The sequence below is a fragment of the Pseudopipra pipra genome, chromosome 3 (genome assembly GCF_036250125.1).
Source record: "Pseudopipra pipra isolate bDixPip1 chromosome 3, bDixPip1.hap1, whole genome shotgun sequence".
In the NCBI taxonomy this organism is placed as follows: Eukaryota; Metazoa; Chordata; class Aves; order Passeriformes; family Pipridae; genus Pseudopipra; species Pseudopipra pipra.
The window spans coordinates 92290639-92318221 of NC_087551.1; the positions used below are offsets into that span (position 1 = coordinate 92290639).

General features: G+C 37.4%; 1 protein-coding gene and 1 long non-coding RNA gene across 3 annotated transcripts in view; one reads left to right on the forward strand and one right to left on the reverse strand.

Annotated features, from left to right (window-relative positions):
* LOC135412012 (uncharacterized) overlaps window positions 1-27583 on the forward strand; it is a 175828-nt gene that overhangs the window by 28677 nt on the left and 119568 nt on the right. The gene's annotated exons all lie outside the window — the stretch shown is intronic.
* TINAG (tubulointerstitial nephritis antigen) overlaps window positions 1-27583 on the reverse strand; it is a 45562-nt gene that overhangs the window by 13873 nt on the left and 4106 nt on the right. Inside the window, exons 2-10 of one of the 2 annotated variants that reach the window (XM_064650338.1) lie at window positions 26880-26943; window positions 25741-25830; window positions 24556-24670; window positions 19259-19382; window positions 16947-17094; window positions 10613-10793; window positions 9855-9900; window positions 4225-4330; window positions 3075-3327 (exon numbers count right to left, since the gene is read on the reverse strand). In XM_064650338.1, coding sequence (XP_064506408.1) covers window positions 3090-3327; window positions 4225-4330; window positions 9855-9900; window positions 10613-10793; window positions 16947-17094; window positions 19259-19382; window positions 24556-24670; window positions 25741-25830; window positions 26880-26943 — 1112 coding nt within the window. In that variant the 3' untranslated portion in view covers window positions 3075-3089. Of the gene's footprint in view, window positions 1-3074; window positions 3328-4224; window positions 4331-9854; window positions 9901-10612; window positions 10794-16946; window positions 17095-19258; window positions 19383-24555; window positions 24671-25740; window positions 25831-26879; window positions 26944-27583 lie in introns of those variants that run through there. The other variant, XM_064650339.1, reaches the window with a different exon arrangement.

Genomic DNA, 27583 nt, shown 5'->3' on the forward strand with positions numbered 1-27583 from the left:
AATTCAGCTCACCTTAAGATAAATACTTAAGCTAATGTAGATGAATAGCTATGGAAGATACAGAGAAACATGTCTGCTTAACAGAGGCATAAGAATTTAACTTTTCTTCATCAAAACATAGCTGTTATTTATCCCAGTCTCCACTACTCACTTTTTCTGCTTACCTCCCTGTCTCTGAAATACTGACACAAAATCTGCTTGAGAGATCCTGCTCTCTCTAAATGTCACTGGGATCAGTCTATCCTGCCTTCAGATTGCTGAAAGCCCCATTTCACTGTCCCTATAGACTGTGATCAAACCCAAATGATGTGCTACCCGCAGCACCCTCTGCCTGGCTGTTCCACATTTTCCTCTCCTCCTTCAATGCTATTCTGTCTTTTCACATTCTCTCCCTGAGCTTGAGGTCACACATTAGCTCAATGGAGACAGACTTACAGTCCTGTCGCAGCTGACTGTACAAATAAGCCTTTGAATGATAGAAAATAATTAACGATTTCAAGTTGCATAACAAGGGAAGCCAATCAATACCTTCACAGTCCGTATGATCCAAAGGTCAATTAGGCAGTTTATATGTGCATTTCTGGTTTTGTACAAATAGCTCTTGCAAGCTTCACTAAAATGTACTTGCACTTTATCAGTCCGTGACCTTATAGGCTGTACAATTCATGAGCAATTTAAGGCATTCTCAAAAATGTTTCTGAAATATTACAAATAGTATAAATAAAAAATGAGACTACAATAAGCATCAACCCACACAAAACTGCATTTTTTACCATATGTATCAGCAGGTCTCTGCTGCTTCTTTTCTCTCTAGGAGCCATCACAGCTAAGCAGAATGCAAATAAACATCAACATCTTTATTTTAAGTACAACTTTGTGAGATTTCCATGAGTTTGTTATTTAGGTCAAGGACTAAATTATCCTTTGCTCAAGAAAAAATCACCGAAGCTATATATGAGTGACAAAGAACTTATACCCAGGCCACATATTTTGCATTCAAATTAATTGAAACTAATGAATGATATGAAAAAGTGATAGCTTAATCCTGACAACATTAAAATCTATGCAAAGGAGTGGTTTAGACTTCATGATGCAGAACCACATGACTGGATTTATCATTGCTAGAAATACCTTGCCTTTGGTCCAACAGCCTCCAACTTGTCAAACTCTAGTTTTATTTTTACAGCTAAACATCTCTGCAAATATTTTTATATGGCATAATCTTGGAAGACAGAGCATTTATGCATTAGACAATGAAAGGATGGATACTTCTTTATATTGTTGGATCCATTGGATACTTCAACAATGTTCAATGAAAGTAAATGCATTCCCCACATATTAAACTTTGAACCAGCCTGAGGTTTCCTAAATATCACCTTCGGTTTTTGTCTTTTTCCTTCACTTCTCATGTCCTTCTTAAGTATATCAGACCACTCAGTTTTTCTCTACTCCATGTTTTGCAGTGACCACTCAATACAATCCTTTGCAAGAAGCTGCCTCTCTCAGTCAAGGCACTCAGATTTTGTTCATGAGTGGTTCCTTGCCCAAGGGCTGCTGTCTTTTTGCAGAGACTATCAGTTCCCATTTAAATCAGCATCCACTTCAGCACATTAGTTATCTTCTCCTCTCTCCCTCCTCAGCCATCACTTTGTCCCCACATGCCCTTCTTGGTTAATCACTCACCCAAGTAGGTTATTTAGCACATCTGTGGGGCAGCATGTCTTAGGGAACAGCTGTCATCACTTCACGCTTGCACCAAGCATGCTTCATAGCCCTCCCAACACCAAAACCACAGCCTCACAGCAGCTCATCTCTGTATTCAAAGTGCACTCAAACTTTACTCTCTAACTTTATTGGCTTCTCGTGGCTGTTCAGATATATCTTAAATACACACACATAAACCAGTACATACTGATTTTCCTCCATAACATATTTTCCTAATTCAGTCCTCCATTTTTCTATGAGAAATTCTGGTTTCTCTTTTTCATTGCTTCACAACTTTCTCTTTAATTATAATTCAGGAGTTTTTCCTCTACTAGTCTGAGTCAATACTTTTTGCAGCAGTAAAGAATCAAGGACCATCTTCCATAAGCCTACTGCTTCTCTCTGCTGCTCTGCCACTATCAGATACAAATGCAAAATGCACCTTATTTTGTGACTTTATTTGCTTGAACTACATGTTGAAGATACTCTTAGTAATCTTCCTAGCACAGGCCTGAATCATTATTTATTTCATATTCTAGACCACCACTAAAATATTTGTTTGAGATTCTACAGTCCTTTTTCTGTGTAATCACTTGGTGACTTAATAAATTCATCCTTGCATATTCCCTCCATGTCAAAGAATAAAGTCCCGTAGTGTGTTCTGTAATTCAAGTGTATGCATTATTACATACTGTGGTGGGAGAAAACAGTTTTTCCCCTGAAGTTATAAAATGGTAAACCCCCAGGAGGTGGTGACCCTTGAGGTTTGAACCAATGAGCACTTTTGCAATATATAAACATACCACAAGCAGACCGGAAAAGAAAGTAGTAGTTGGAGTTGGAGAAGTAGCCATGTCGTAGAGCCATGAGGAGAAGCAGCAGGAGCCCTACGGGGGGCTGGCCCCCCCCCCCGCCCCTGGCTGGGAGGCTGCAGGGACTTGGAACAGTGTTAAACTGGGCTAAGTACCTGTAGCTAGAAAGCTGAAGGAGTTTTCTCCAATGTGAGTGGGCAGACGGAGCGGCGGCAGAGCAGCAGTGGACGGAGAAAGGGTGGCAGAGAACCAGAACGAGATAAGAACTGAAGAAGCAGCAAACAAACATGCAGCCGAGCAGGAAGACACAGAGTTGTCTGAGAGAGCCGAAAGAGCCGGCTACAGAGCAGGACTAAGCTCTACAGAGTCAGAGTTTGGGTAAGAACTGAACCAAAACCCCCCAAGCTCCTTGGAGACCCCTCCTAGAGAGAGGAGGATGATGGACTCTTACTTGAGAAGACTCCTAGAGTGCTGCAGCACCAGAGAGAGGAGCTAAGAAGCTTGGAGACGTCCCGGAGCTGGACCAGGACGACCAGAAGGAATGCAGAGGGGGTGACCTTGGCCCCCCTGCTGCTACTGCCAAGCTGGCAGTTTTGAGTCAGAGCACAGAAGCTCTGCAAAGGGGGCTTGAATCTCCTGAAGATACAGACCATCACGAAGGCTCCTGTACTTCGTTGATATGACCGTGGTGAAGTGACCTTTGTCCAGGCGAACACAGCCCATGGAAGAGAGGACCCTCACTTGGAGATGAAGGGCTGAGAGGGTTTGGATACGCCCCTCGTGTGTACTGGCAGAGATCCAGCTACAGCTGCTGCATGAGAGAAGAGAGCCTGCTGCCCTAGAGACTGCTGCTCTGAAAGTAGAAAGGATCCCTTCCTTCTTCCCTCCTGGACTTTTATTTGGAAGGGAGAAGAGACTTGATCCATTGTAAATACTGTTTTGTCATGGTAGAGATAGTTAAGATTGTGTGATGCATTGTAATATTTATTTTGTACAGTCATTGTAATATATAATCCCTTCCCCCCATTTTGAGTCTCATGTGGTGTCTGGAAAACCATCTCACACTGGGTTGAGATGTGGGAGGGGGACTAGGACCCGAGAATTGGATTTTGGGGCTCTCAAACCATGACACATACTTGTCTTCTTAATAAGTGGCACTGCTCGACATTTGAGGGGAAATCCACTAGGGTACGACATACATGTTTCTGCAGCAGTTTCCCAAATAAGATCAGCAGCATCCCAGCAGCTGATGATTCTGTTCAGGACATAGAGAACCCATATTGCTGTGTGAGTAAGCTATGTTGGTTAATTGTGAGGCCACTGTCAATTTTCATGTTTTTATTTCCATTCTGCTTGGTGGCATGTTTGTAGAAGATTGTATCAGCTTTGTTCACAGATTGATGTGTACTTGGAATATTTGTGAATACTCAGCAAACTATCTTATTTTATAAACCATTATATTTGAAATTTTAGAGGAAATGTTAGAGTAGATTAAAAGACAATGGGTCTACACCTCTTTCCAATACTCTCTAAAATTTTCAGATAAGGCAAAAGTGAAACAACAACAGTCTTATGTTGTGAGCTAGTAGTGTCCCAACTTTGAATTCTTTGACTGAAAGTGAAATTTTTGTGTTCTGAACTGAGCATTGACATTTTACTACATTAATGACTGGCAGAGAAAAAGGGTAAGAGAATGTGCTTTACTCACCCAAGAAGTTTGACTGAATGAGTTTTCCATCTAGATCCTGCTTTCTGGGTGTGTCGATATATTCCCTCTTTGTAAAGGAAAAAATCTTCATACACTCTCATTATAGCTGAAAAACAATAGGAAAAATCAGCAGAGTCAGCAAATATTACTTCCATTCTTATTCACTCCTTGCATTTTACCAGTGAAATTTTTGTTGTGTGTTGGGCTGCACTGTGTGTTTATAATTATATTAAACCCATTAATTTCTCAGAATTCCCCTGCTGTGAGTGAGCCAACAGAAATACTTGAACAGAGCTTTCTCGAAGGTCTTTTATCAAGTTGGTTGGCTTTCTTTGTCATGGAAGCCCCTTATCACAAGCTTCTTCCATTACAGTAAGAAGAAACATTTCCTTTTGAGGCTTACCTAAATTTTGTAATCCAATTCAACAAAATTAATCTCTTTAAAGTTCATGTATAAACTACTCAGTTCTGACTAGCATCTGCATATTCAAGAAGAGAATCTAACAGACAATGTATATCCTGTGAAATATGGTGGAGTGACATGTATGCCTTTTTCTGAAACTCAGAGTTCATTAAGTACACAGTAATCTCCTTAAAGAAAACTAGATTGTCTGTATATATATAAATCCTAATGTTCAACTAAACGTGTGGAAAAAACACCACTTTTTGTCTATAAAAATATAAGGTGAAAGAGCTGATGAACAGGAAATTTTGTGCAAATGAATGAAGATTACAACTATTACAACTCTCATTTCGTGTCTATTCATTATTTCATAGGAGTATCATTCACTTTTTTATTAAAAAAAATAGTTCTGGGTTCCTTTTCCACATTTATTCTGCCACTTTACTACCATTTGCTGTATGGTGGGCTGCTAGATCCAGAGAAATGAAAATATTTTTCATGTCTACATTGCCTTCAGAGTCCAGCGAATCAGAAGCATTAAATATGAACTTAACTTATTTTTTAGCTTATGATTTTATCTGCCACACAGCTTGGACATGAAAATTAGTGAAATCCCATTTCCTAAAATCTTGCACCATGGGAGTGCCATAAAACACAAGTTTCACTGACCATTTTTTATGTGGTTGGAGCATTTATAACATGTGTGTCTGGTAGAGATCTGCAATATCCAGTAAGGTGAGCTCATGCCACAGTTTTTTCTTTCCAGCCCACTTTCAAATTTCCTTTTCCTACATGAATATTTTCATAAACTTGATGGAAATTAAGTATCTTTGCAATATCTTGGCCTCTATCATACTTAGCTTAAAACAGAAAACAGTCTCAAATTGTAGGGGATGAAAAACAACTTCTCAAAACATGGTGAAATGATGCCATTTGCCCAGATAAAAATGTACCTTGCTAATGAGGTCATTCACATAACAAACTGTACTCTGATAACAAGACACAGGGAATAAACAGCCATGATGCTACCTAGGTGGCAAGTCAGAGGGACAGTTGTATCCGTTAAATTAGAAAAAAAGTTAAATGCTTCAAATTAGTAATGTTACAGCTTCTGCTGAGCTACCTACCAAACCAGAGCTCACTCTCTGACAGTCACAGACCAACTGGAAAATAGCACAAACTTTATTCTTAGTTTCTAGATGCAAGCTCAGCACTCCATTAGGGATCTCTGTAAAGGTTCCCCTCCTCCCTCTGTCCCTGGGCTCACCAGTGTACAGAGCTAGAAGTTTAATTCCTGTGGATGTCCCTGTCCCACTGTGTATGATGCCACCTGTACAGGTTTCTGAGCTGCAGAGGAGCTTGTAGAGGGAGATCTTGAAAGTGATACAAAGGAACAGAAAGGGTGAAGACTCCTGCTGGCCTTAGGCCAGGTGAAAGTATCACTGGGGCAGTGAAGGAAATGTCATTCAAAAAATTACTGTCGAGGTGTCCCTGGATCTTGTTTTTATACCTTGGCCAAAGGGAGGGGTTGAATGCAAATACTACGGAATTCACTTCTCCCATGGGAGGACTGAGGTTCGAAGATCTCATCTTCCATCAGGATGAGACGGGAGAAGATGTTTCGTTTCTAAATCACATTGTTCTTGAAATCAGTGTCCATATGTTCAGTTTCAGAAAACAATCTATTCTTTATTAGCAACTCTAAATTGTATAATCATAGAATGACTTGGATTGAAAGGGACATTAAAGATCACCTAGTTCCAAACTCCTGCCATGAGCAGGGACATCTGCTCCCATTAGACCTGGTTGCGCAGAGTCCCATCCAGTCTGGCTTTGAACACTTCCAGGAATGGGATGGTGTTTCCCTGTTGGCTTCTGTTCCCTCAGGAGTCACTGGCTCATCTCTATATGACTGCAAGTGTGCTTCAGTGTGGCCAGCACATTTCAGAGTCACCAGCAGAGGACCCTCACTAGTATCCTGTCCCTCAGGTTTGTATCTCACCCCACACCTTGCCAGGGACCAGCCTGATATTGTCTCTCCTCCTCAGTCACATCTAGCTTAAGGCTTTGCCAATGAGCCCTGCTAGTTCCCAAGCAAAAACTCTCCTCCCTCTCTGGGAAAGATGAGTCCTGTCTGATACCAGCATGCCTAGTGCTGAGGCCCATTCCATTGTCAAAAAAAGCCAACATTTTGGCAGTGACACCAGCCATGTACCCCTGTATTAATAGACTCAGCCCATCTGATTCTTCCTATGTTGCTGCCTTCAACTGGAAGCATAGGGGAGAATGTTACCTGTGCCCCAAATCAAAAGACATGTTCTTGTCTGTGGAGAAATATCATGCATAAATTATTTCCATTGAAGTGAAGTAGAAAATTCTGAAGCCTGTTTCCACAGTAAGTAGTCTATGTGAGAGAATTTCATCCATGTTTATATATACATTGCATGTGTATGTATACAGCCATTTGTTTATGTGTGAATGTATATACTCATGTATATGTATATCTATATACCTTGCAATAAGGAGCTAAATAATGGTACAGTTTCTGGAGTTAGAGTGGTCTGAGTGCATGAAGCGTAGGGTGGACGGACAGGTGACAAGTCTAGATCTAGCACTGAGATATTTTTTATTTATTCAGTGGATTTGTCCTGATACAGACTGTGACTTGGACAGGGTGAGATGATCACGGTCCACCAGCTAAGTTTTTTCCTCTCATAAAGAAGAGATTTTGCATTTTCCAAAATGAATGGATTGGTTATTAATGAATCAGAAAAGGTAGCAATTTTTATAAGGTCGACTGTAGTTCATACATGGCCTACTTCAGTCATGCTGAGCTTGTCAGATCTATGCATATAGATACAGCATAAAATTCTTCAATAAGGATTTATCTCTTAGACATGCAAAGATACAAGATACTAAAACTAGTCGCTACAAAAGGAAACAAAGTTTAGCATTATACATTAATGTAGCTGAGTGCTTCTGCAGATCGTTTTCTATGTCAGCAAATTAAACAGTCCTCTTTTTTTCCCAAGATCATGATAGCTGAAATAATAAGTTTTGTGGGGTCCAAACGCTGATGTGTTGCAACAACATGCAAGCAATAAGCTTTCCTTTTGATTGAGACTGACTACTGTGTCAGAGAGGATAATTTTCCTACATCAGCACTATAACTATTAAAATATTTCCTAAAGTTCATTAAAAAAAAAAAATGAATGGACAATATTAGATTTGAATATTTTCAAAGTATTGATAAAATTTCACTTTGTTTATTGGAAAATGGATTTCTTAAAATAACTAGCATTTCATCATTTGCATCTGAAAATGCTAATTGCATAGTTCCTGTGCCATATAAGACAATAACATATGTTAGAGAGAAATTGTCATTCTGACTTGAAAGCTGTATAATATAAAATCTTCAATTACATTTCTACACCTCCTGCTTCAAAATTATTAAAAAAATATTTTTTTTTTAACTTTGAATATAGCCAAAAGTCAAAGTCCATTAATCATTAAACAGTATGACTGACATCATGATCTTTAAAGGATTTAGCTGGATCTTTCCAGCTATTAAACATTACCTAGTACATTAGATAAGATTGGCCCTAAGGAATTTGTAAGTTCTTGAAGAATGACAAGGGAATGAATAATGGAAAATCTCCTTCAGTATTTAAAGATCATTTGCAGGACGTTTTGGAAAAAAAAGTATCATATGGTTTTACAATTAGATTTATACCCTGGTTGCATTTGTAATATGGGATGATAGAAGAGAGAATTTAGTGACAAACTATTGGGTAGCAACTGTGACTCATTTAAAAATCACATTATAGCCAAAAAAAAAAAAAAAGGAAAGTAATTTGACTCAGTGATGCATACTCTCATACTCTGAGTTATATGTTCTTATTTAGATCTTGATTTTTCTACATACAGCATTACCTTAACCCAATAAATGAAAAGCATTGGCATTTCAAAAATTATATGAAGTGTTGAGTGGTTAAATCCTAACAGAAGGCTGAATATTGATTATTTTATGTAGAAGACTTAGCACCAAGAGATTAATCCAGCAAACTGTGTATACGCAGATTATGAATGCAATATTCAAGAGATGTCTGAAATTCTTTCTCGAGGATCCTAATTTTTTCACTTTCTTAAAAATAGCAGAAATTACTGTCCTTGCATCTAGATCAAATGCAGTGTGGGAAAGAATATATTCCTTGGGCAAACAAACTTGGACAGAACAAAAAAATGACTGATGATGTTGTTCTTGTTAAGTCTGAGCTTCAGATTAATTGCAGCTGCACACATAAAGAACTTGAAGAAGCCATTTCCACTCCATGCATGAAAATGAATTCTATCTAATAATCAAAACCATTTGAATTATAAATTGGAGATTATGATAAAACCTTTTATAATTAGAGGCAGTAGATATGCAGAAGTCCCCTGAATAAAATGCTTTGGTCCACCCAGTGTAGGCAGACATCCTGCACTATGACCTTTCTCCATCATCCCGAGCCCGTAGTTACATGGGCCTGAGGTGTGAGCAGGAACCTGCATTTTCACCTGCCTCCAGCACCATCCACTGCCACAAATGGACAGTATCCAGGGTAAACAGTTTTTTTACAGTTCCTCACTCACTGCTGATGTCTCTTTATTTCTGACCTCTAAGAGATCAGGGATCTTCATTGCAGAGTTCAGCAGAAAAAAAATAAAAACTCATAAGCCTCTACAGTCAACAAGAGCATTCGGGCTCTGAAATAGGAAATCCTGGGGATATTTCAGTACTGAGTGACTTGCTAGAGGGCCCATATCCTGCAACATTACTATCAGAGGAGAGCAGGCCTGGTGGGTTGGCCTTAGCTTGTGGGGAAATCAACCTCAGACCTAGACAGCAGAGCTTGACTAACATTTAATTCCTTCTGCACACCCACAAATTGCTATTTCATTGGTGACTGAAGAACTGTCATTGAAAAAGACACATTTTTTGTATATAGATTTTGCACAAAGTTTCAACAAATCCAGGTTAAGGTCATTTCACTCTTTACAGACTCTGGTGCAGTAGTACTGCCTTTAGGGCTACTACTTGCACACCAAATGTCCCTGGATGACCTACAGCGCATATGACTGGTTTCTTCACTATGGCATGTAATTTGTGTTTTCTAATATTTTGATAAAAGGTCATTCCATGGTCTAATTATTTCAATAACATTATCATCTTCCAAACTTACCATACCTTGAACTGGTCCTTTGTCCATGATTTCTTTCATTATATCAGTTTCCTGAGAGGAGGTGAGAGCAGCAGAAGAAAGGGCAAGGGAAGATAATACATTTATTAAATAGTGTACTTATCATGGCCAGGCTTCACGAATGAAGATTTGGGAAGGGCTCTACCCACGTTTGTTACAAGCACGCTGGTGGCTAAAAAGGCCAATACGAGATAGACATGTCCGGTTGCAAAAGGCACAGCAGAAAGACTCCTTAGGTGGTATATTCTGCAAGGCACGATTCTTTCTGCATTGTCTTTTCTCCTTGAGAGTGATCCTGTGTGCTTTCTCAAAGGCATCAGCAGCGTTATAGATGGTGTGTCTCCAGGCCTCCCGATTGGAGGCCAGAGTAGACCAGTTATGTTGATCAAAGTGTACTTATATATAGTATTTTACTTGTATTTCAGCTAGAAAATATTTGGTTTACCAAATGAACAAAAGCTTCAGAAACATGTTTAAGAAGCACTAATGCGCCATGATGACTGCAAACTTCCTTTCTATCTCTAATTTCTATAGGACCACAAAGCATCAGCTTTGAAGAGATGATGTACAAGTGAGAAACTGTAAAGAATTTAAACTCTTATGAAAATACAAAGACAACATAAAGGAAAATTCGCAGCTCTAGTCTTGAAGTAAAGTGGACATATTTTAATATGCTAGATAATATTGAATCCCCAAAGGAGTAAAAGAAGTGAGACAGTAGGTGAACACCACACCATGAACTTACTTTTGAGGAGACCCTGTAGTGAGAGGCACACCGGTATAACCGATTAGATTCTTCTAAAGCATTGGGACATGGCCCATCTGTATAGTTTTTTCCATATTCACTTGACACATAACAGTGATTTTCAGCTGATGGCCCCAGGTGACTGTTCCAAAATGATGGATAGCAAGCATAGGATACAACCCTGTCCAGATAGTAAAAAAAAAAAAAAAAAAAAAAAAAGGTTGATAAGAAGCTTGCATAAACATTTTTGCCATTTTATGTCAAGCTTTTAACTATTTTGCCACTGTCATATTTCAAGTAATATTCTTCAAAAGTGTGAATGACTCATATCTTCAACTGGCTGGCATTTCCTTCAGTTCACATACATGATATTTATGATTAAGTTTCAATTAGAGTAGTCCTCTCCCAGCCCTTCTTTGAAGAGAGATAGGGCAGAAAAAGTGGCTTAGCACTTGTCACCTGGTACATTCATCTCATTAGTGATGCATGAAAGTTCACATGGAATAAGATCAAGAAATTACCAATGTTGTCAATGGGATTCATTTGGCAAAAATGGCTTGTGAAATGGGCATGGAATACTGCTAGGTATTTCCAAAACAATGTACACATCTCTGCGTTAATGCCATGGAAGCATATAAGTAGCGTTTTTTAAAGAGCATAATTAAATAGTTCAATGAAGCAGAATATTTTAAAATAGGCAGTCCTATAAGAAGCATATGTATTTAAGTATCTCATCAATTATACTAAACTTTCTGAATCTGAGGAAAAGAAAATTATTTCTACACAATATGGAGTATAATTATGTTTGCATACATATACTTAGTTGTCAGTAGTTTTACAAGACAAGCCCATATATGTTTCAGCTATTTCGAATAAGACATAGCATTTTCCCATTAGCATTTGGTGGTAGAAAAACTGATCCTGAGGAAAACGTCTTTTTCTCACCAAATCCTTTCTGCCCAAACTAGATCACATACATCCACAAGCTTCAAAAATAATTCAGCTTAGATGAAAAGGGATTATCCACCTAAGGTTGTAAGGTTGCTAGGCTGTTATTGCTTAGGTCTTCAATCTGCTCACTGACAAACCCTTTTAATCCCTTCTGAATATCTGAAAGTGTTCTGGATTCACAGATTTTCAATGAAGAATGGAAAGTATTTAGGCCAAACACACAAAGGTTTTTATCACTCAGTTTTAACTTTTATTTTGCTGTGTTTCTACTGCCGGGTAGAAGTAAATCTTTGGTTTATATATGTACACATTTATAAATATTTATAAAATCTATTTATCTCTATATGTAATTATTCTATTCAGCACTGATGATAGATTTCCAAAAGAAATACAGGATTACTACTGAGTGCAATCAGGCCTGTAAGGCAGGTAAGACGAGCAAATACAGTCCTCAGAGCACAGTCTAGCATAGGTAGGGCAGGAGTAGGTGATGGTAGTCCAGTAAAAAGAAAGGTATGACACCTATTACTCAGGTGTACTTAGAGGCACCTCAAAGGGAGACAACAGAGGAGAAATTAATTCCTGGAGTAGGGATTTTTTACCCTCTTCTTTCAGTTGGATTGTCCTGATGGACTTTTCACAGGTTCTGCATGGATGAGTCTTATTTCTATGTCAACAGAAGTGAAGCACCAAAAAATACAGTAGCACACTGGAGCTGTGTGGAAATCCAGACATAATTACTCATTCTGAACTAATAGTCACCTTTGCACCAACCATAAATTCTGCAGTTGTGAGTAACATAATTTAACAGCTTTTTGATGAAACATGAGTTTGTATGTGCTGAAGCACCAGCACAACAGTAAACTTTAAAAATACTTCAAAGAGAAGACCTTGCTGGAAGACTCATAGAATCAAAACAGAAATAGATGTAGATACATTTATGTGCACAAATATAGATGCACATATACGAAAATAATATTAGAAACAACCAGGATCCAAGGAGAAGCAGGAAAATTCTGTGTTACATTCATACATTCTTAGCAGAATTCATCTGAAGTCATGTTTATGTGTTCAATCTCATGAAAGTTTTTGTGGTTTTATTGCATTTTTATATTTGAATTGTGGGATAAAAAAGAAATCCAAAACATGAGACTGTGTTATTAGCAAGTTGGCCAAAAAAAATAACAGTAATATCTTTCTCATACCCTGCAACTGCTAAGAGTACAAGGTATAAATCAGGTTAAAGTCTGATTAGAAGCAGTGTTTGCATCCAAGTGTATAACCTCTATACTACCTGAAAATGAAACATTTCTTTCTCATTCTTGAAAAATATAACCTTTTAATTTCCCTCAATAGTTAAAATAGATGCTTTCAAAGAACATTGATTTCTCAAAAATTATGGCTTGTAACTAAAATACGTAAATTTAATAATAATTAGAAATAGAATACATATTTATTCTTTAATGAAGGAGGATAGAGAGAAAGAGTGAGAGTTAAACATTGTTTCAGCTCCACTTATAGCAGATTTTGCTGTTAATCGGGTACTCAGTGATTCTGAAAAGTCAGGTCTCAGCACTAGCTTAAGCACATTGAGCTTTATGGAAGTCTTCTGCTGATTTCACTGGGGATAGTTTAGGCCAGCACTCAATTTTTCTGAACATCTGTCAAAAACCTGAGACAAGCACACTTCAGAAATCAGAACACTAGAAACTTTAAAACAGCATCGAAAGCCCACTGTGGAAATTTACAAGCCCCCACAGAAAATTAATGGGTTTTCTCCCTATTGCATGGTATGGAGATAATGAAAAATGATTGCAATATAATGGTCTATAAAAATAAAAGTTACCTGAAAGTGTGAGGAAGCAAGCACTATTTAACCGGGCTCATTCAAAAGGCACTTCAAGCCATAAATTTCCATTTTTTTAATTGTCAGAGGTAAAGACTTATGCATTGGGGAGTTTAGCTACAAAAATTGTTCAATTATCAGTCCAGTGAATCAAAAAGTTTGGTTGTTGTTGTTGATATTACTTGCTCTTCTCCATTGTCAGAGACAAAATATCGGGCTAGATGGACCCTTGCTCAGACCCAGCATAGCTGTTCTTGTGTTCTTCCAGTATCTTTTCTCAAAGATATTTGAACGTTTCACTTGAGATGTTAATTTGTGTCTGGAACTGTTGGAACAGAATCTGAAATATCATTTGAACTTGAGGAAAGAAAATCAGGATATAGAAATGTTTATAAAAAATACATAAGTAGAAATACTTTCTCATGTGACACTTTGATGGCAAGTCAATGATCAGGGATAAGAATGGGTAGCAGGTAAAGGTCTGTCATAGCACAGTGATGTTGTACATGTTAGAGCTAGCTCCATGGGAAAAAAAACCTTAACAAATTACTAAGAAAACAATCTTGTATTGTTGAGATTTATTGGAGATCTAGATAGTTTCCAAAAAAATTCATAATGAATCTCAAAACTCCCCTTCAGATTCTTTACTCAGACAGTCACCTGCAAAGAGGCTGGTGAATACCATGAGGCTGAGCCACAAGCAAGTACTTGGGACTGTGGAGGTGAAAAGGCAGTTCACAGGTGTGCTATGGTGAGCTGAGGTGCTGTGGCTGTGTGATTCCAGGCTTATATCAGTCACAAAGCCTGCTCTGCCCAGCAATGTTACACTGCTGCTCAGTCAGGTCAATCTTCTTGCTACTACGTTTACACCAGGACAAGCTCCTGCACGGGTACAGCTAGGTGGATAATGAAGTGGCTCATATAGCCACAGCCTGCCTTGCTTTCCTTATAAAAACAAGCTAAGTCTTTTATACTTAAACTGCCTCTGCAGAACAGGCTGTGTCATTAACTACAGTGCTTAAGGTAAAAAAACTACTATTTGCTGGTATAGAAAGAATCTTATTATTATGGCCTCATGGTGGTTATGCCCATAGAGCGATAACAGTCAGAGGGAATAGAAGACTAGGAGATTGTCCTATTGCTGCATTCTTTATAGCTTTTCCTCTAAAAATAACTTGCTCTAACTTCACCTCTTCTTTTATCTACACTGTCAATTCTTGACTCCCGTCCTTAACAGGCAAGCAACAGTTCAGTGAGAGAGAGTTGTAATTACTCTCCTAAGAGCATGAGCTACTGATTAAAAGGAGACTGTTCTTCTAGTTACAGAAAATTATTGCAGTTAAAAAGTGTTTACAGTTAAAATGTCAAGTTAGAACTTTCATTTCTCATAAATAAAGCCTTTGTCTTTACCCCCATGAGGTGCTGAGTGGCCTTTGCTGGATAGAATCACTCACCTAAAGGGTCTCCCGCTCAAAACCTAGATCAAAACTAGTTTAGGGTTTAAACCCTGAGAGAGAAAGATCAAGCAGTGCTTGACATAAACTCTCCCCATAACAATATGAAATCTTTGTCAGATCAGAAATAGTTTGCTACACCTGCAGAAAGCAGAATGATCGCTTGTATACTGTGTCTATGTGAATGACAGGTCTTCATCTGGATCCCTAGGCCACCTTGTCAAGTAAGATGCATCACATCTGACATTCTTTTGCTCTTGCCATGGTTTGTTTGTTTGTTTTTTACTTAAATTAAAAGGTGACAGAGACCACACCTGAGATCTCTCTGTCTGCCAGTTTCAGATATATTAAAGACAGAGTAAGGGATAAGATTGCATGAAAATGAGAGAGGAAATTGATTTTTGTATAGAACAGAAAGGACAAAAATATTCTGGTAATGTGAAAACCAGCAGAATTTAATTATATGGTATATAAAATGTGGTTATTGAAATTCTCCTAGAAGCCATTTCCAGGCATACAAATTTTAAGGAGTTGAATAAGAAAAGGCAATGCAGATTTACCATGACAGGTAGTGATGAGATGATGAGATGATCTGACCATGATGAAATGACTGGTTCCGTGGAGAATAAGAAAAGCAGTAGATATCATTTACCTTGCCTTTAGCAACATTTTCAGCATAGTTTCCTGTGGTGTTCCTCTAGTTTATTGGCTTAGATAAGTTGCTTACAAGTACAGTTGTGAATTGGTATGCTGAAAGGTCGCCAGATCAAAATGACTGATGTCTGTTTCCTAGTGGCATTCCTCAGGAGTTAACAGAAAAGCAACAGTTTTGCATCTCTATTAACAGTCTTGATAGTGGGATGTAAGGCACCTTTAGCCAGTTTGTGGAGAATGCAAAACTGGTGGTGAGTGATTAGTATGCACAACTGCCATTCATAGGCAGTTGTTAATAGGCTGTGTTAATAGGTTGGAGAAATGAGCTGATGGAAATATCAAAAAGTTCAACAAAAACAGATGGCAAATCCCACCTTTGAGCCAGAACTACCCAGGTACTGGCAGGGCATTGCCTGTGTAGAAAGCTGTTTTACAGAGAAGGACATGAGGTCCTGAGAAACAGAAAGTTGAACGTAGCTCAGCAGTGAGCCCTCTCACAAATGTGGACGACCAATACTAGGCTGTATTATCAAGAACATAGCCAAGACATTGTGAAAAATTATTATTCCCCTCAAATTACTACTCCACAGATAAAGTAATATGTTCACTTATGTAATCCCCAGGAAAGACACTGATAAACGGAGTAAGTCCGGTGGAAGGCACTTAGGGGACTGGAACTAAAACAGCTGAGACAGCTGGACTTGTTCAGCCCAGAGAAGAGAAAGCTAGAAGAGGATCTAATTCCTGTCATCAACTACATAAAGAGAGCTATTGATGAGACAGAGCAAAACTCTTGGAGATGCACAGTGAAAAGCAGAAAGGTACCAGTCACAAGTTGTACCAAAGAAAATGCTGATGTAAGAAAAAAGTATTTGACCGTGAGTGGTCAAACAAAGTGACCTGCTGCAGAAAAGGCTGTGGATACTCCATCCTTGAAGATACTCCAAATGTGTTCAGGGACATGACCTGAACAGTCTGTTCTAATTTCATAGTCATGCTTTGAGCAGAACATTGGACCAGGCGACGTTCAAAAGTTCCAACCTAAATCATTCTGTGAGTCTATAAATGATTTTATGCCATTTTTAAAAAGTCTCTAGTTCTTCGTATGGCCTTTGACAGCTGTTAACTTTGCTCAGTCTGACCTGAAGGAAGAAGGATCTAGGTATAGTCCTTGATAGAGTGTTGCATTCTGGAATAAGCCTTGGGATGAGATTATTACAATTTGCTTCACAGAGAAAAAATGTTTGATTCTTTTGAATACTCACAATGTGGTCTCATGCAGGTGGCTGCTTACTCAAGGTTGTTTAACATGAAGATCTTGTATCCCAAGAACCACAGATGTTTTGAGTCCACTTACAGTATTGTCTTATTGTAACTTAAGCAACTGTTTCAAGTTAAAATAATCCAAACAGCTAGATAAAATATTTACCCATGTGTATTCAGATATCTCCAAGCACCATCAATACTTCCACCATTACATCCATGTTGATTGGTATCACAAGAGATCAAATTCTGAACAGAAAGGTTGTCTGTGATCTGACCCTTGGAATGAATTGTTATTCTATCTGCTGCAACACCTGTTTTGAAATAAATATTCTTTTATAAAAAACAAATAATTACTCACAACTTCACATTTGTCATTGTGGAAAAGGACTGAAATACAATCCCAATATTTTCTGCCTGTGCAGATATCTTCACTAAACAATACCAATATAATCCGTAGAGACTTTCAAGAGAGAAGATTGTGAAACTGCAAAGCATCATGAGCAACTTTGCTGTAATATTACAAATCTCTAGATTTACTGGTTATTGTAAAGTCCCACATATCTAAAATCAGATGAGATATTTACATAATTTAGTCTGATAGTCTCTATGATGTTTGTAAATGCACAGTCATATCCAGTTTTCTTCAGCAGATGTGAATACTTCCCCACCTCTCTGCAGCTGAGTCTCCAAATCTCCTCACTTTCTTTTCCACCTTTCTTTTCTTTATTTGAGGGGGGAAAGAAAAAGTGAAAATGAACAGTCCTTTGAAGAAGAAAATTCAAGACTGGAGACATCTATTGGTTTCATTAGAAAGAATATTTGGACATGTTCATATTAAAATGTAAATGTAGTATTCTTTGTACTTTCTTCCCTTATCACACAAAATTCTTCTTCTGAGATAGACATCTTAGATGTCTGAATTCAATCAGATAGTCATAATTCTTAGTACTTATATATTTATGCACTGATTTAAAGGCAGCCTAGGTTAACTAAGTTGTGGTTGAAACTAACCTACTTCTACTTTCTTTATCGAATGATGATGAAACAACCATTAAGCCCCAATCCCAGTCATTACCAGTGATTAAATTATAATTTTGTTACTTTTAGCCCCTCATTTTGAACCTGAAAATAAACTTTTAAAAAAATATCTTGAAATCTAAGGCTCCATCAAAATCAACACTAACTTTGGTGAATTTTGGGCAAGACTTCAGAAAAGTGAATCTGTTCATGGGAGGTGACAATTGTGTTTTGTGCTTTTGTGAGCTGTCACATGATGATGAATTTATTTTCATAGGTATAAGAGTCTTCTAGTAAATAGTTTTGGAATAGTTACAGAAATTACTCATGATAAGAAAAAATTATACAGTAGTTGTTTTCTATTCATTGAACAACAATTAATCTTGCAAAGAAAAATTGAAAATTGTTAGATGCAGCTAAACAACATGGGAAGGCATCTTACAATATTTAGCTTTGAAAATAACAATGAATTAAAATTAAAAGATTTACTTATGAAAGGGAAAATTTAGACATAATATCTGGGAAGTCTTTCCCTCAGTGATCTCTGTACATCTCTGCAGTAATCTGTCAGTAGAGCTGTTAAAAGCTCTCTTGGTCTGCAGTGGACAGGACAGGGAAAAAAGTGGTTTTGGTCTGACTTTTATAGAGAGCTGGGGTTAGCTGGCCTAAATGCTCCTTTCCTTCTCTTACTGTTGTGATTTAAAGAAGCAGTTGCAGCAACCTGCACCAATGAGGACCCACTGACCAAATTAAGTCATAAAGATTGATTGCATAATTTTTTTTCTCTAGCTTTATATATCCCGATACACACTGAGATTTATTGCAAGAAAAATGTACCTAGCTGATTTTTTAACTTCTTTGGTGAAAGTGACAATCGTGTCCACTTTTCATAAAACCAGAGGTTGTAGCACATGAGGCTGAATTGCATTACTGACATTGCTCACAGAATTTGAAAGATTGTTTTTTCCACAAATATCTGAGCAGTTTCAGGGCCTTTCTTCTCATAAAATTTGAAAATATTATACCAAATTTATTTGAGTAGCAAGGGTTGGAAACTGTTAAATGCAGAAATATATAAATACATATAAAGAAATTGAAGCCTACCTGTTTTAAGATTTCAAGTAAAGCATGTAGTTGCACAGACAAGGGATGCAGAATTTTTATGTTAAAAAAGCTACTCTACTAGTTACAATAAAGGGCATCAGTCAATTCATTTTTTACTTTCTGTCACAAAAAAATTCTCCCTATGTTACGCAATCTTATGAAAATCAAACAAAGAGCTGCAGCTTAGATTGACTTCTTAAGAATTTGGGACAACATACAGGGAAAGTTGCAGCAATTTCAAATATTCCTACTTGCTAATAAAGAGTGAAAAGCAAGCTGAAATTGTTTAATTACTATTCACTTTACACATCTAATATCAGTGATACTTTTAAAGGGAGAAAATATTCATATTACTTGCGGTTGAAAAAGCCCAGGATGCTCCACAGTTTCGTTGATCCAAAGGATCATGAATCCACTCAGGCCACTCATAAGTGGCTGAAAAAATTGCAGGAAACTTTTCTTCTGGAAGTGACTTTCCCTAAAGCAAAATGTAGAAGATCTGTATATGCTTCAATTCATATTTTTATATTAAATTTTACAGTAATTTTGTTTATAAAATTCTAAATTTTTGAATTGAGGAACCCTAAAGCCTTGACACCTGTGGCTTCCTGAGCAACTCTGAGGTGATTACCCCATGGCTGGATGCTAAACCCCTATGAGAGCTAGTGGAGTTCTGGCCCTCCACTAGCTGAGTTGGAAAGCTGAGCTCCATGACTGCCAACCTGAATAACCTGTCCAGTTCCTCTCGGATTTTTATCTCAAACAACAATTCTCTATGAAATATGCAAAGTATGACCCAGCTGGAATTTTTGGAAAGAAAAACCTTCTGCTACGAATAGCTGTGAAGTTCAATTACCCTCTTCTCCTTGACATGTGGCTATAGGTAGGGAATTTTAATCACTATGGGAGAGGCATTGGTACAGTGTATCATTGGATTGTCTTTTACACAGAGGTTTTCCAATCTTCAGCACTTATTCTCGCTACAGAACAAAAATCAGTGATTTTCCTTCTGCTTTGCAATCTGATGGAGATTAAAACTTTGTAAAGATTTCTAAACTGATGAGAATTCATAGTCTGCTCACTAAAGCCATTTGGCCAGCCATTTTTGGCACCTTCATCTCTCAGCCTTAATTTATGTCTACCTCCAAAGTCCTCCAAGCTTTGAATAAATATTTGCATATGCAAGAACCATCTGGTACAACCGCTAATAGTCTGTTCTGTGTTCAATGTATCAGAGCCATTGACCCATTTTTTCACCTGATGAAATTTATGGAATGATTGATTTTGCTGCGAAGGGAAATAGGAATGGCCAAAGAGAACTGCATTATTAGTCCATTCAAACAGTTTGTCTCAAAAAATTGTTGATAGCATCAACTCCAGAGGGAAATAAAATGCACAAAACATGATAATCTGTTCCTAAGCAAAACGCTCACTGATGATTCTTTCTCATAAGCAGGCTGAAACCCTGAAGCACAATAGCTTCTATCCTGTTCAAATTCCTTTATTATTTTACTTCAATCTACTTATCTTCTAATTCTGGGTGTCCTTGCTGCACCATTTTTCTAAATTGCTTATGCGATTTATAAAACTACATACCTTTTACTAAGATGATTGAAACATTTGAGGCCAGCTCTTTCAAATTATTTCAGAACTCTTTGGGGAACCAAATGTTACCACTTTGCCTGTACCAAGATCACTTTGTTGCACTCACTGTGTAACGGGAGTGCCTCCATACAGCTTGTACACCTGGATTTGCCATAGAAAACCCAGAGCTGAGAAGTGGGTAAGGAAAAAGAAGCTTGTACCTCAGGTACAATCAATCTGACATTAGATTGGGATACAGCCCCAACAGGCAGATAGATAAGCCCGTGTGTATGCCCAGACCCAGTGCTTCCAGGTTCACTAGGTTAGATGCAGGCTGTGAGTGCTGAATCCACTAAAGTATACTGCAAGCTGTCTAGTCTATCTTAAAGAATAACTTGGTAAATTATCATTATGTTCATTTTTAGTGAGCAGACGCAAGCTCAAGATTTACTTTGAAGATTAAACATGTAGGAGAAATCCCAAACAAACAGAATTTCATTTACATGATAAGAAATTTCATTTACATGATAAGACTATTCACTACCAACCAGTAAACAAGCAAAATTTGGTAAATGTTGTTTAGCACACTTATGTGGGTAATGGCTGCTTAAAATGCTACAAATGAGGCAGTTGAGAAAAGCAAAATTCTAAACAGATCTTCAGTGTGTGATAATGTGTTACTTTATATATTCCTGAACTACTACCAATGTATTTATTAGCCTCATGTTGTAAATCCCTGAACAAATCCCTCATTAACCCTCACCCTTGTCATTTATAAATCCAGGACTGACCTGTAGCCAGAAACATTGCCTTTTTGTCTGAAAATTGTTACCCTGATATTGAGAAGCGCTGCTGCTCTGTGACAAATATTAAGTCTAGACCACTGTTTCTCAAGGTATGCTCCATGGACCAGCATCAGCCAGCACAAGGCAATCAGTAAAATGACTGGTGAACTATTTTTAAACATTCATATGTACTCTCTGCAGTGAAGCCTAGCAGCCTGGCCAAAGCAGGAAGGTAAGTGGACATAAAAGAGCACTCGAACTTCAACTATGACTTCTTCAGAAAGAGAAAAAAGGCCAAAGATAACTGAATTTGCAAATGTGGAAATAGTTTTTCTGAAGGAAAGAATTTTATTTTTTTTCTTAAGGTAGGAAAAAGATTCCAAATATCACTTGCTTTGTGAAGACAAAATGAGTATACATGACCTTCAGTTTGCAAGAGAAATACCACTGCTGAGGTCTTTTACTGAGAAAAGACATATATCAGTGGAACAGCTAGTATATTTTTCTACTTTCACATTGCCTTTACGAGTTCTTTGATACTTAATGAAAAATTCAACCTTATTGTTGAATTATGTATTTCATTTTCCTCTAAGATGGCACTTAGGTGTTGCTGGGGGGTGCAGACCCCACCATTGCAATTCTTGCCAGGACATGTACTGACAGAATACCATGAAACACGTGTCACAGTGTGTTTTAAAGGTGTGGTGGTTATTCTTGTGCTACATAGAACTTCAAGAATGATAACACTGTCTTTTGCAGTGAAAATGCCTTCTCAGATTGAGGAGCTTCAGCTTTGTCAGGAATCAGAGTTTTAGTGGTGCATTTAGCTGTTGATCTATGTTCAGGTCTAACCATACTCTGCAGCAGAGAGTCCTCAGTTCAGATTAAGTTCCTGCTCTATATTGTCGTTTTTTAGGTATTCTAAAGTGCCACCATATTAAACTTCCCTCCCTACCATAAGCATCACCTTATTGAGCAGGTATAGTCTTTTGTTGATAGCAGAGCTTTTAAAAGCTCTATGAGCAACTTCAAGAAGCTCGTGTTTTCTCTAAGATGAAATGTAGCTCTGTCACACTGTTTAATTTGAATTAATGTTACGAAGTTGTATCTGCAGTTTGATATGACAGTCAAAGAAACAACTAAAAAGTCTCTATTCCACATCCAAACTTTTCAACACTGCTGAGAATTAAGATTGGGCTGTAGATGTGAAGTTGTTAAGACACAAAGGCTGAACATTCTTGAATATTTTTTTTCGTGGAATTGAGTAAGGAACCCCTTCTACACAAAAATGCTTTTTTCAGTGCTACCCCAAAAGACAGTAGGAAATAATCAGAACAACAGGCCTCTACATACCAGAAGCCATCTTTTTCTCCTTAAATAGTAGATCAGCAGCATGCTGAAGAAATGGATTTTATTTAAAGGGGAAAAAAAGTTGTATTTAATGAATGATAGCTATGGTTTTCTTTTTACATTAGCAGAGCTACAAGCCCCAGACTCCTGAACACTAATTGTAACATTTTTTTCAACTAAATATGTGATTTTGGGCAAATGACTTCCAGTTTTCTCACTTGCAAAATAGGAAAGGCAGTAATAATCCCAGAGAATGCACAAATATTTAATTAGTACCAGTTTATCCACAGTAAGTAACTAGTACTTTGGCCTGCAGATGAGTCAGTACTCAATAAAGTCACTTAAAGGTCAAGCCATTAAGGCTTGGAAAGTGTCCCTGAAAAATATTAAAAAGTCATTATTTCTGAATTTCATTATTCATATCTCTTTTACTCCATTCTGCGTTGTCACCTGGTGACAGGCAAAGCTTAATAGAAACATTTTCACCCAAATTCACTAGTTTTTTATCACTTAGGACTTTGTAAATGTGATAGTATGCTTCACAAAATATCAGTGACAAAAAATTATTCATGGAAGGAGAAGAAACGTCAAGAGTCTTTGAAAATCTGTTAAAATACTTGTCTTAAAAACTGCCTGGAAACGAACTCTATGGCTGCTGCTGTTTTGCCAGTTGGAAGAATCTATTGATGTACACCTGGTAAGCCCAATCCATGCTATGAAACTGTTGGATTGTGCAATGACAGTAGATATGGAGCTGCCTATAAGTTAAGAAAATTGTAATTTTTATATTTTGTTGTGCAATATTAAAATATGGCAAATTATAGGAAATTTCCTGAGGCAGCACAAGGACACTAAAAATATTATGTTTTTCTAGAAAACCGTCTCCTAGAAGGGGACAAAATCAGGGAAATTTGGAGCTTCACAGTGTAATTTTGATCAAGCTGGCCAATCTGGGTCCCAGCTCACTGCCTCGCCATGCTGGTGCAGGGAGCTGACATTGTGTGTGACAAAGAATGAGTCTGCATCAAGAAAAAGGGTTAAAATTGCTAAAACTATTGCAGAGGCCATACCCTTCTTTCCCAACTTTCCTGCCAATTAGTAGCTCTGCACTGCTGTCCTCACATGGCCTTCCATGATGTGAAACCCTTCTGCCACAACATATATACAAGGATCAACAATTGACTTTTAATAGATAATTAAATGGCATTACTTGTCTGAACTATATAGAAGCCAAAGATAAAAACCTGTTTATACTTGCAATTTTTCTAATTTCACTATGGTGAGCTAGTTAGTTTTTCTTTTTATGGTCTGTGATTTCCATAAATTGTGTCTTTCAAAAAAGAAACTAACTGGTCCAAAGCATCTTAAAATGCTTAACCTACCTACATAACTTAAAGTATATTTGCTTTGCTTCAGAACTAACTTGAGCATAAATAAATGATAGGAAATTTAATTTAGGTGTCATGAAAATGGCCATGGCGAAAAGGTTTAAAAAGTTGGTAGCAGCAAATTACTATTTTGTCACGATTCCCATAATTTTTCTTTACATTTGTTCAAAACCCAAAAAAACTTTTCACAGCTTCTGTCAAATATTGCTGTTTAGTCTTAGCTGTTAGCCTTAATGAACTTTTTTATGGTTATAGCTAAGTGTTCAATTATTAGGAAATGGAGAGGATAGTATGGAGCCATCTTAAAGTAAACTATAATGATAAACTAATATTGGTGCAGAGCTTCATAGTGGTTAATATTTGCTTTTGCTCCTCCTTTTTCAATTTTCATCAATAGGGTCAGACACTCTATGACTTGTAGAACTATTTTGGGAACTACAACATGGGAGCATTTCATATCAAACCCCTGAATCATACTCTTATAATCGTCCACATTTATTTTCCCTTGTGATAAAGTTATTAAAAAAGTATACATGACACTTACTGGAGCTTCTCTCATATTCAGCAAAGAATGAGATGGAGGAAAGGTACCCAGGCGCTTTCTGAAACCTTCTTCCACTGTCATTCCCCAGAACTGACTGTAGTTCTCAGCTTTCCATCTTCCTCATAGACAAAAAACAAACAAATAAATCCCACATTAGAGATATCATTCAAATTAATACATTGCTCCTTTGTAATAGTACAACTAGCAAAAACATCCATTTGGAACACTATGAAATTTTTTATGGGATAAGAGCTGAGTTACAGGGGAGAACATTCTCTTCTATCATGCTTGTGTATGAAGAACAAGGAGATGGGATTCATCTTGACCAAAGGAGAAGTCTCATTGTTCTTGGTCTCCCTGTAGTCACTGAAAATGCAAGCACCTGGAGAAGTCGAGTCATATCTCAGGTAGGCTTAACCACCCTATGGCAAACCTCACTGCTCACCACTAACAAGAAAGAGATTAAGGGCACCAGGTGCCTTATTTAGGTATTTATCCTAATCCAGTTGGTTTGAATGTCTCCCATGAAGTACAAACTGTTTCAGCACTCATCACAGCTTGAAATCTGGGCAGGCTTCATTGTTGAATTTAGCACCTCAGATCATAGGGAGGCAATCCCTGTATCTCTGTCTGTAAACAGTCAGCAGACTCCCAAGGCACAGATCCAATACTGGAGTGTCCCTAATCCCTGTGCACTAGCTAGTGGAAATGAGACTTTCAAGAAGAAAAACAAGCCCCACAAAGTTCTGATTTCTTGGTCCTCTTTGGGCCCATTTTCTCCTCTTCCAACACTACCTAGAGTCCTATTATGTAGAATAATGCTCTTAAGGGAGGAGAAAAAACGACTTTATATATCTATCCCAAGTAATAAATAAAGTGAAGAAGAAGGGAAGATGATGTAAATTGCGTTTTGAGAGAAAAAAAATGTTCTAAGTCTGGAGAATGATTAGATAGATGTTTACAATAATTCTTACCAGCACAAGACTTTCAGTATCTTTCCATTTAAAACTCTATAATCTGCCAGCTATTTAGGAAAGTTTCAGAAATGTGCACTTACTGTCAAATTGCTGTAATGTTACTGGAGAAGGAAGGGGCAGGGAGGATTGCATAACTTGTGATTTGCACATACATACAGCAAGTAATACAGTGATTTATAACAAAACCTTAAAATAAAAGGGTTCTCACCCATAATCTCCAGAATTGATGCCCTGAATTAAGTCTTGGCGAACAAGGCATACATCTGTTGAACATTTCCAGAGACTGTTGAAACATTTGCTGAAAGGACAAGAATATCATTGAGCAAAAAATGAATTGTCAAAAGAGAAATGTGCACTTTAGCAGCAGAAGGGAGATAGATAAAAAAAACTGCAAGCAATATAATTGTCACATAGTATTTATGAAAACATAATGCCACTTCTTCCTGTTTCATTACCTAATGAATCCTAATTGGAACAAGGTAGGAAAGTTTACAGCTTGTGGAAAGGTCATATTTGAAAAATATTGCTTCCTTCTTTGTGAGACAAAACCGGGGGAAAAAGGCAACATCCTGTATTGTTGATGTTGAATTCCTCAAAATTGAGATATTATGAGGAAGTTTCACTCTGGAAACCCAGAAAGGAGCCATGTGGCTATAGACACCTTGCTCCAAGGACCCTGGGCTAAAGTCAGGACAGTAGGAACCCCAGCTCTGTTTGGGTGCTGGAGCCCCTTGGGATGCCCTGGGACTAGAGGTGCAGGGCGGGTTTTTGAAGAGGCAAAGCAGGGAGGCAGCTCAGGCAACTGACTGCCACAGCTGGCAGCTGAGCTCCCCTGTCTGCACTGTCTGCTCCTGTCCCAAGGCAAAGAAAGGGATGTAGGAAAGTTCAACCCTTTCCTACATAAATATACATATATATATCCTTCCCTTATGAAATCATGTAAGGTCTCATTATTCATGAAAAAAAAAAAAAGCAAAGCACCGGAGGAATAATCCCACAAACTTTAATGATTCTCGTCTTGTGTGCATCCAGGTTAGTGCCAGAAACCAGTTAGCCTAAAACCATTTTGACTCAGGTTTGACTGAGCAGGAACAGAATTAGGCTAGTAAGGAGGAGATTTCAATAGTCTAATATTCATATCTTGATTAGAAAGCCTGGTTTCCCTCTTGCCATTCTTCTAAGTTGGCTGTAATTTACTTTCACAAAACCTTAATATTTAGCACTGCTCTTCCAGCCATTTTGATTTGATTACATCTTTAATGTGAATTTAAGGATGCTCTCTACCTTAATTCCTGTTTCATGACATATGCTAGATAAAATTCAATTTGCTGTTCTCTGAAACATTACCAGGAATTGCAGTTGTCTTTAATTAATGTTCCTTCTCTGTAATATCGGCCGTCTTTATAACAACCTGCCAAAATAACATATAGATGAGTAAAAATGACATAAAAATAATATTTGAAGTGAATCACTCAAAAATCTTGCTACTATTGAATTAATTTGTTATATGAAATATGCTTGAGTTATTTAGTTGAAAGTTGGCAATATCTATTTCCAGTTTCTTCCAAGTAATGAAGACAGTTTAATGTATTTGAATTTTTTACCAAATACATTATCATTCATAATAAATAAAGTCAGCATCAGATTCAAAACACTCACTGAAAAATATACTATCTTACATGTAAATAAAAAAAATAATTCTTCACATAAAGTTATTTTCCAGTAACAAAAAGAAAATATTTCTAATAAAAATTATGTCTTATTTGGCAACTGAAGTAGAAATAAGTTTTTCCAGTATAGAATTTAAAAACCTAGTGAATATTCCAAACCTATTATAATATATTTTTTTCCTTGCCAGGATAACTCCTCTTTGAAAAACAAAGAGATCAATTCTATTTCGAGGCAAATGTATGTTTCACACACTCTCCAAAACCCAGTATAAAACCTAAACTGAGTAATTTTTTTTCCAAACAAATATGTCCCTTCTATTTCTTTTCTTCGATAACACTTCACTGAGAAAAGTTTTTGTGTGTGTTTTAAGGTCTTCCACA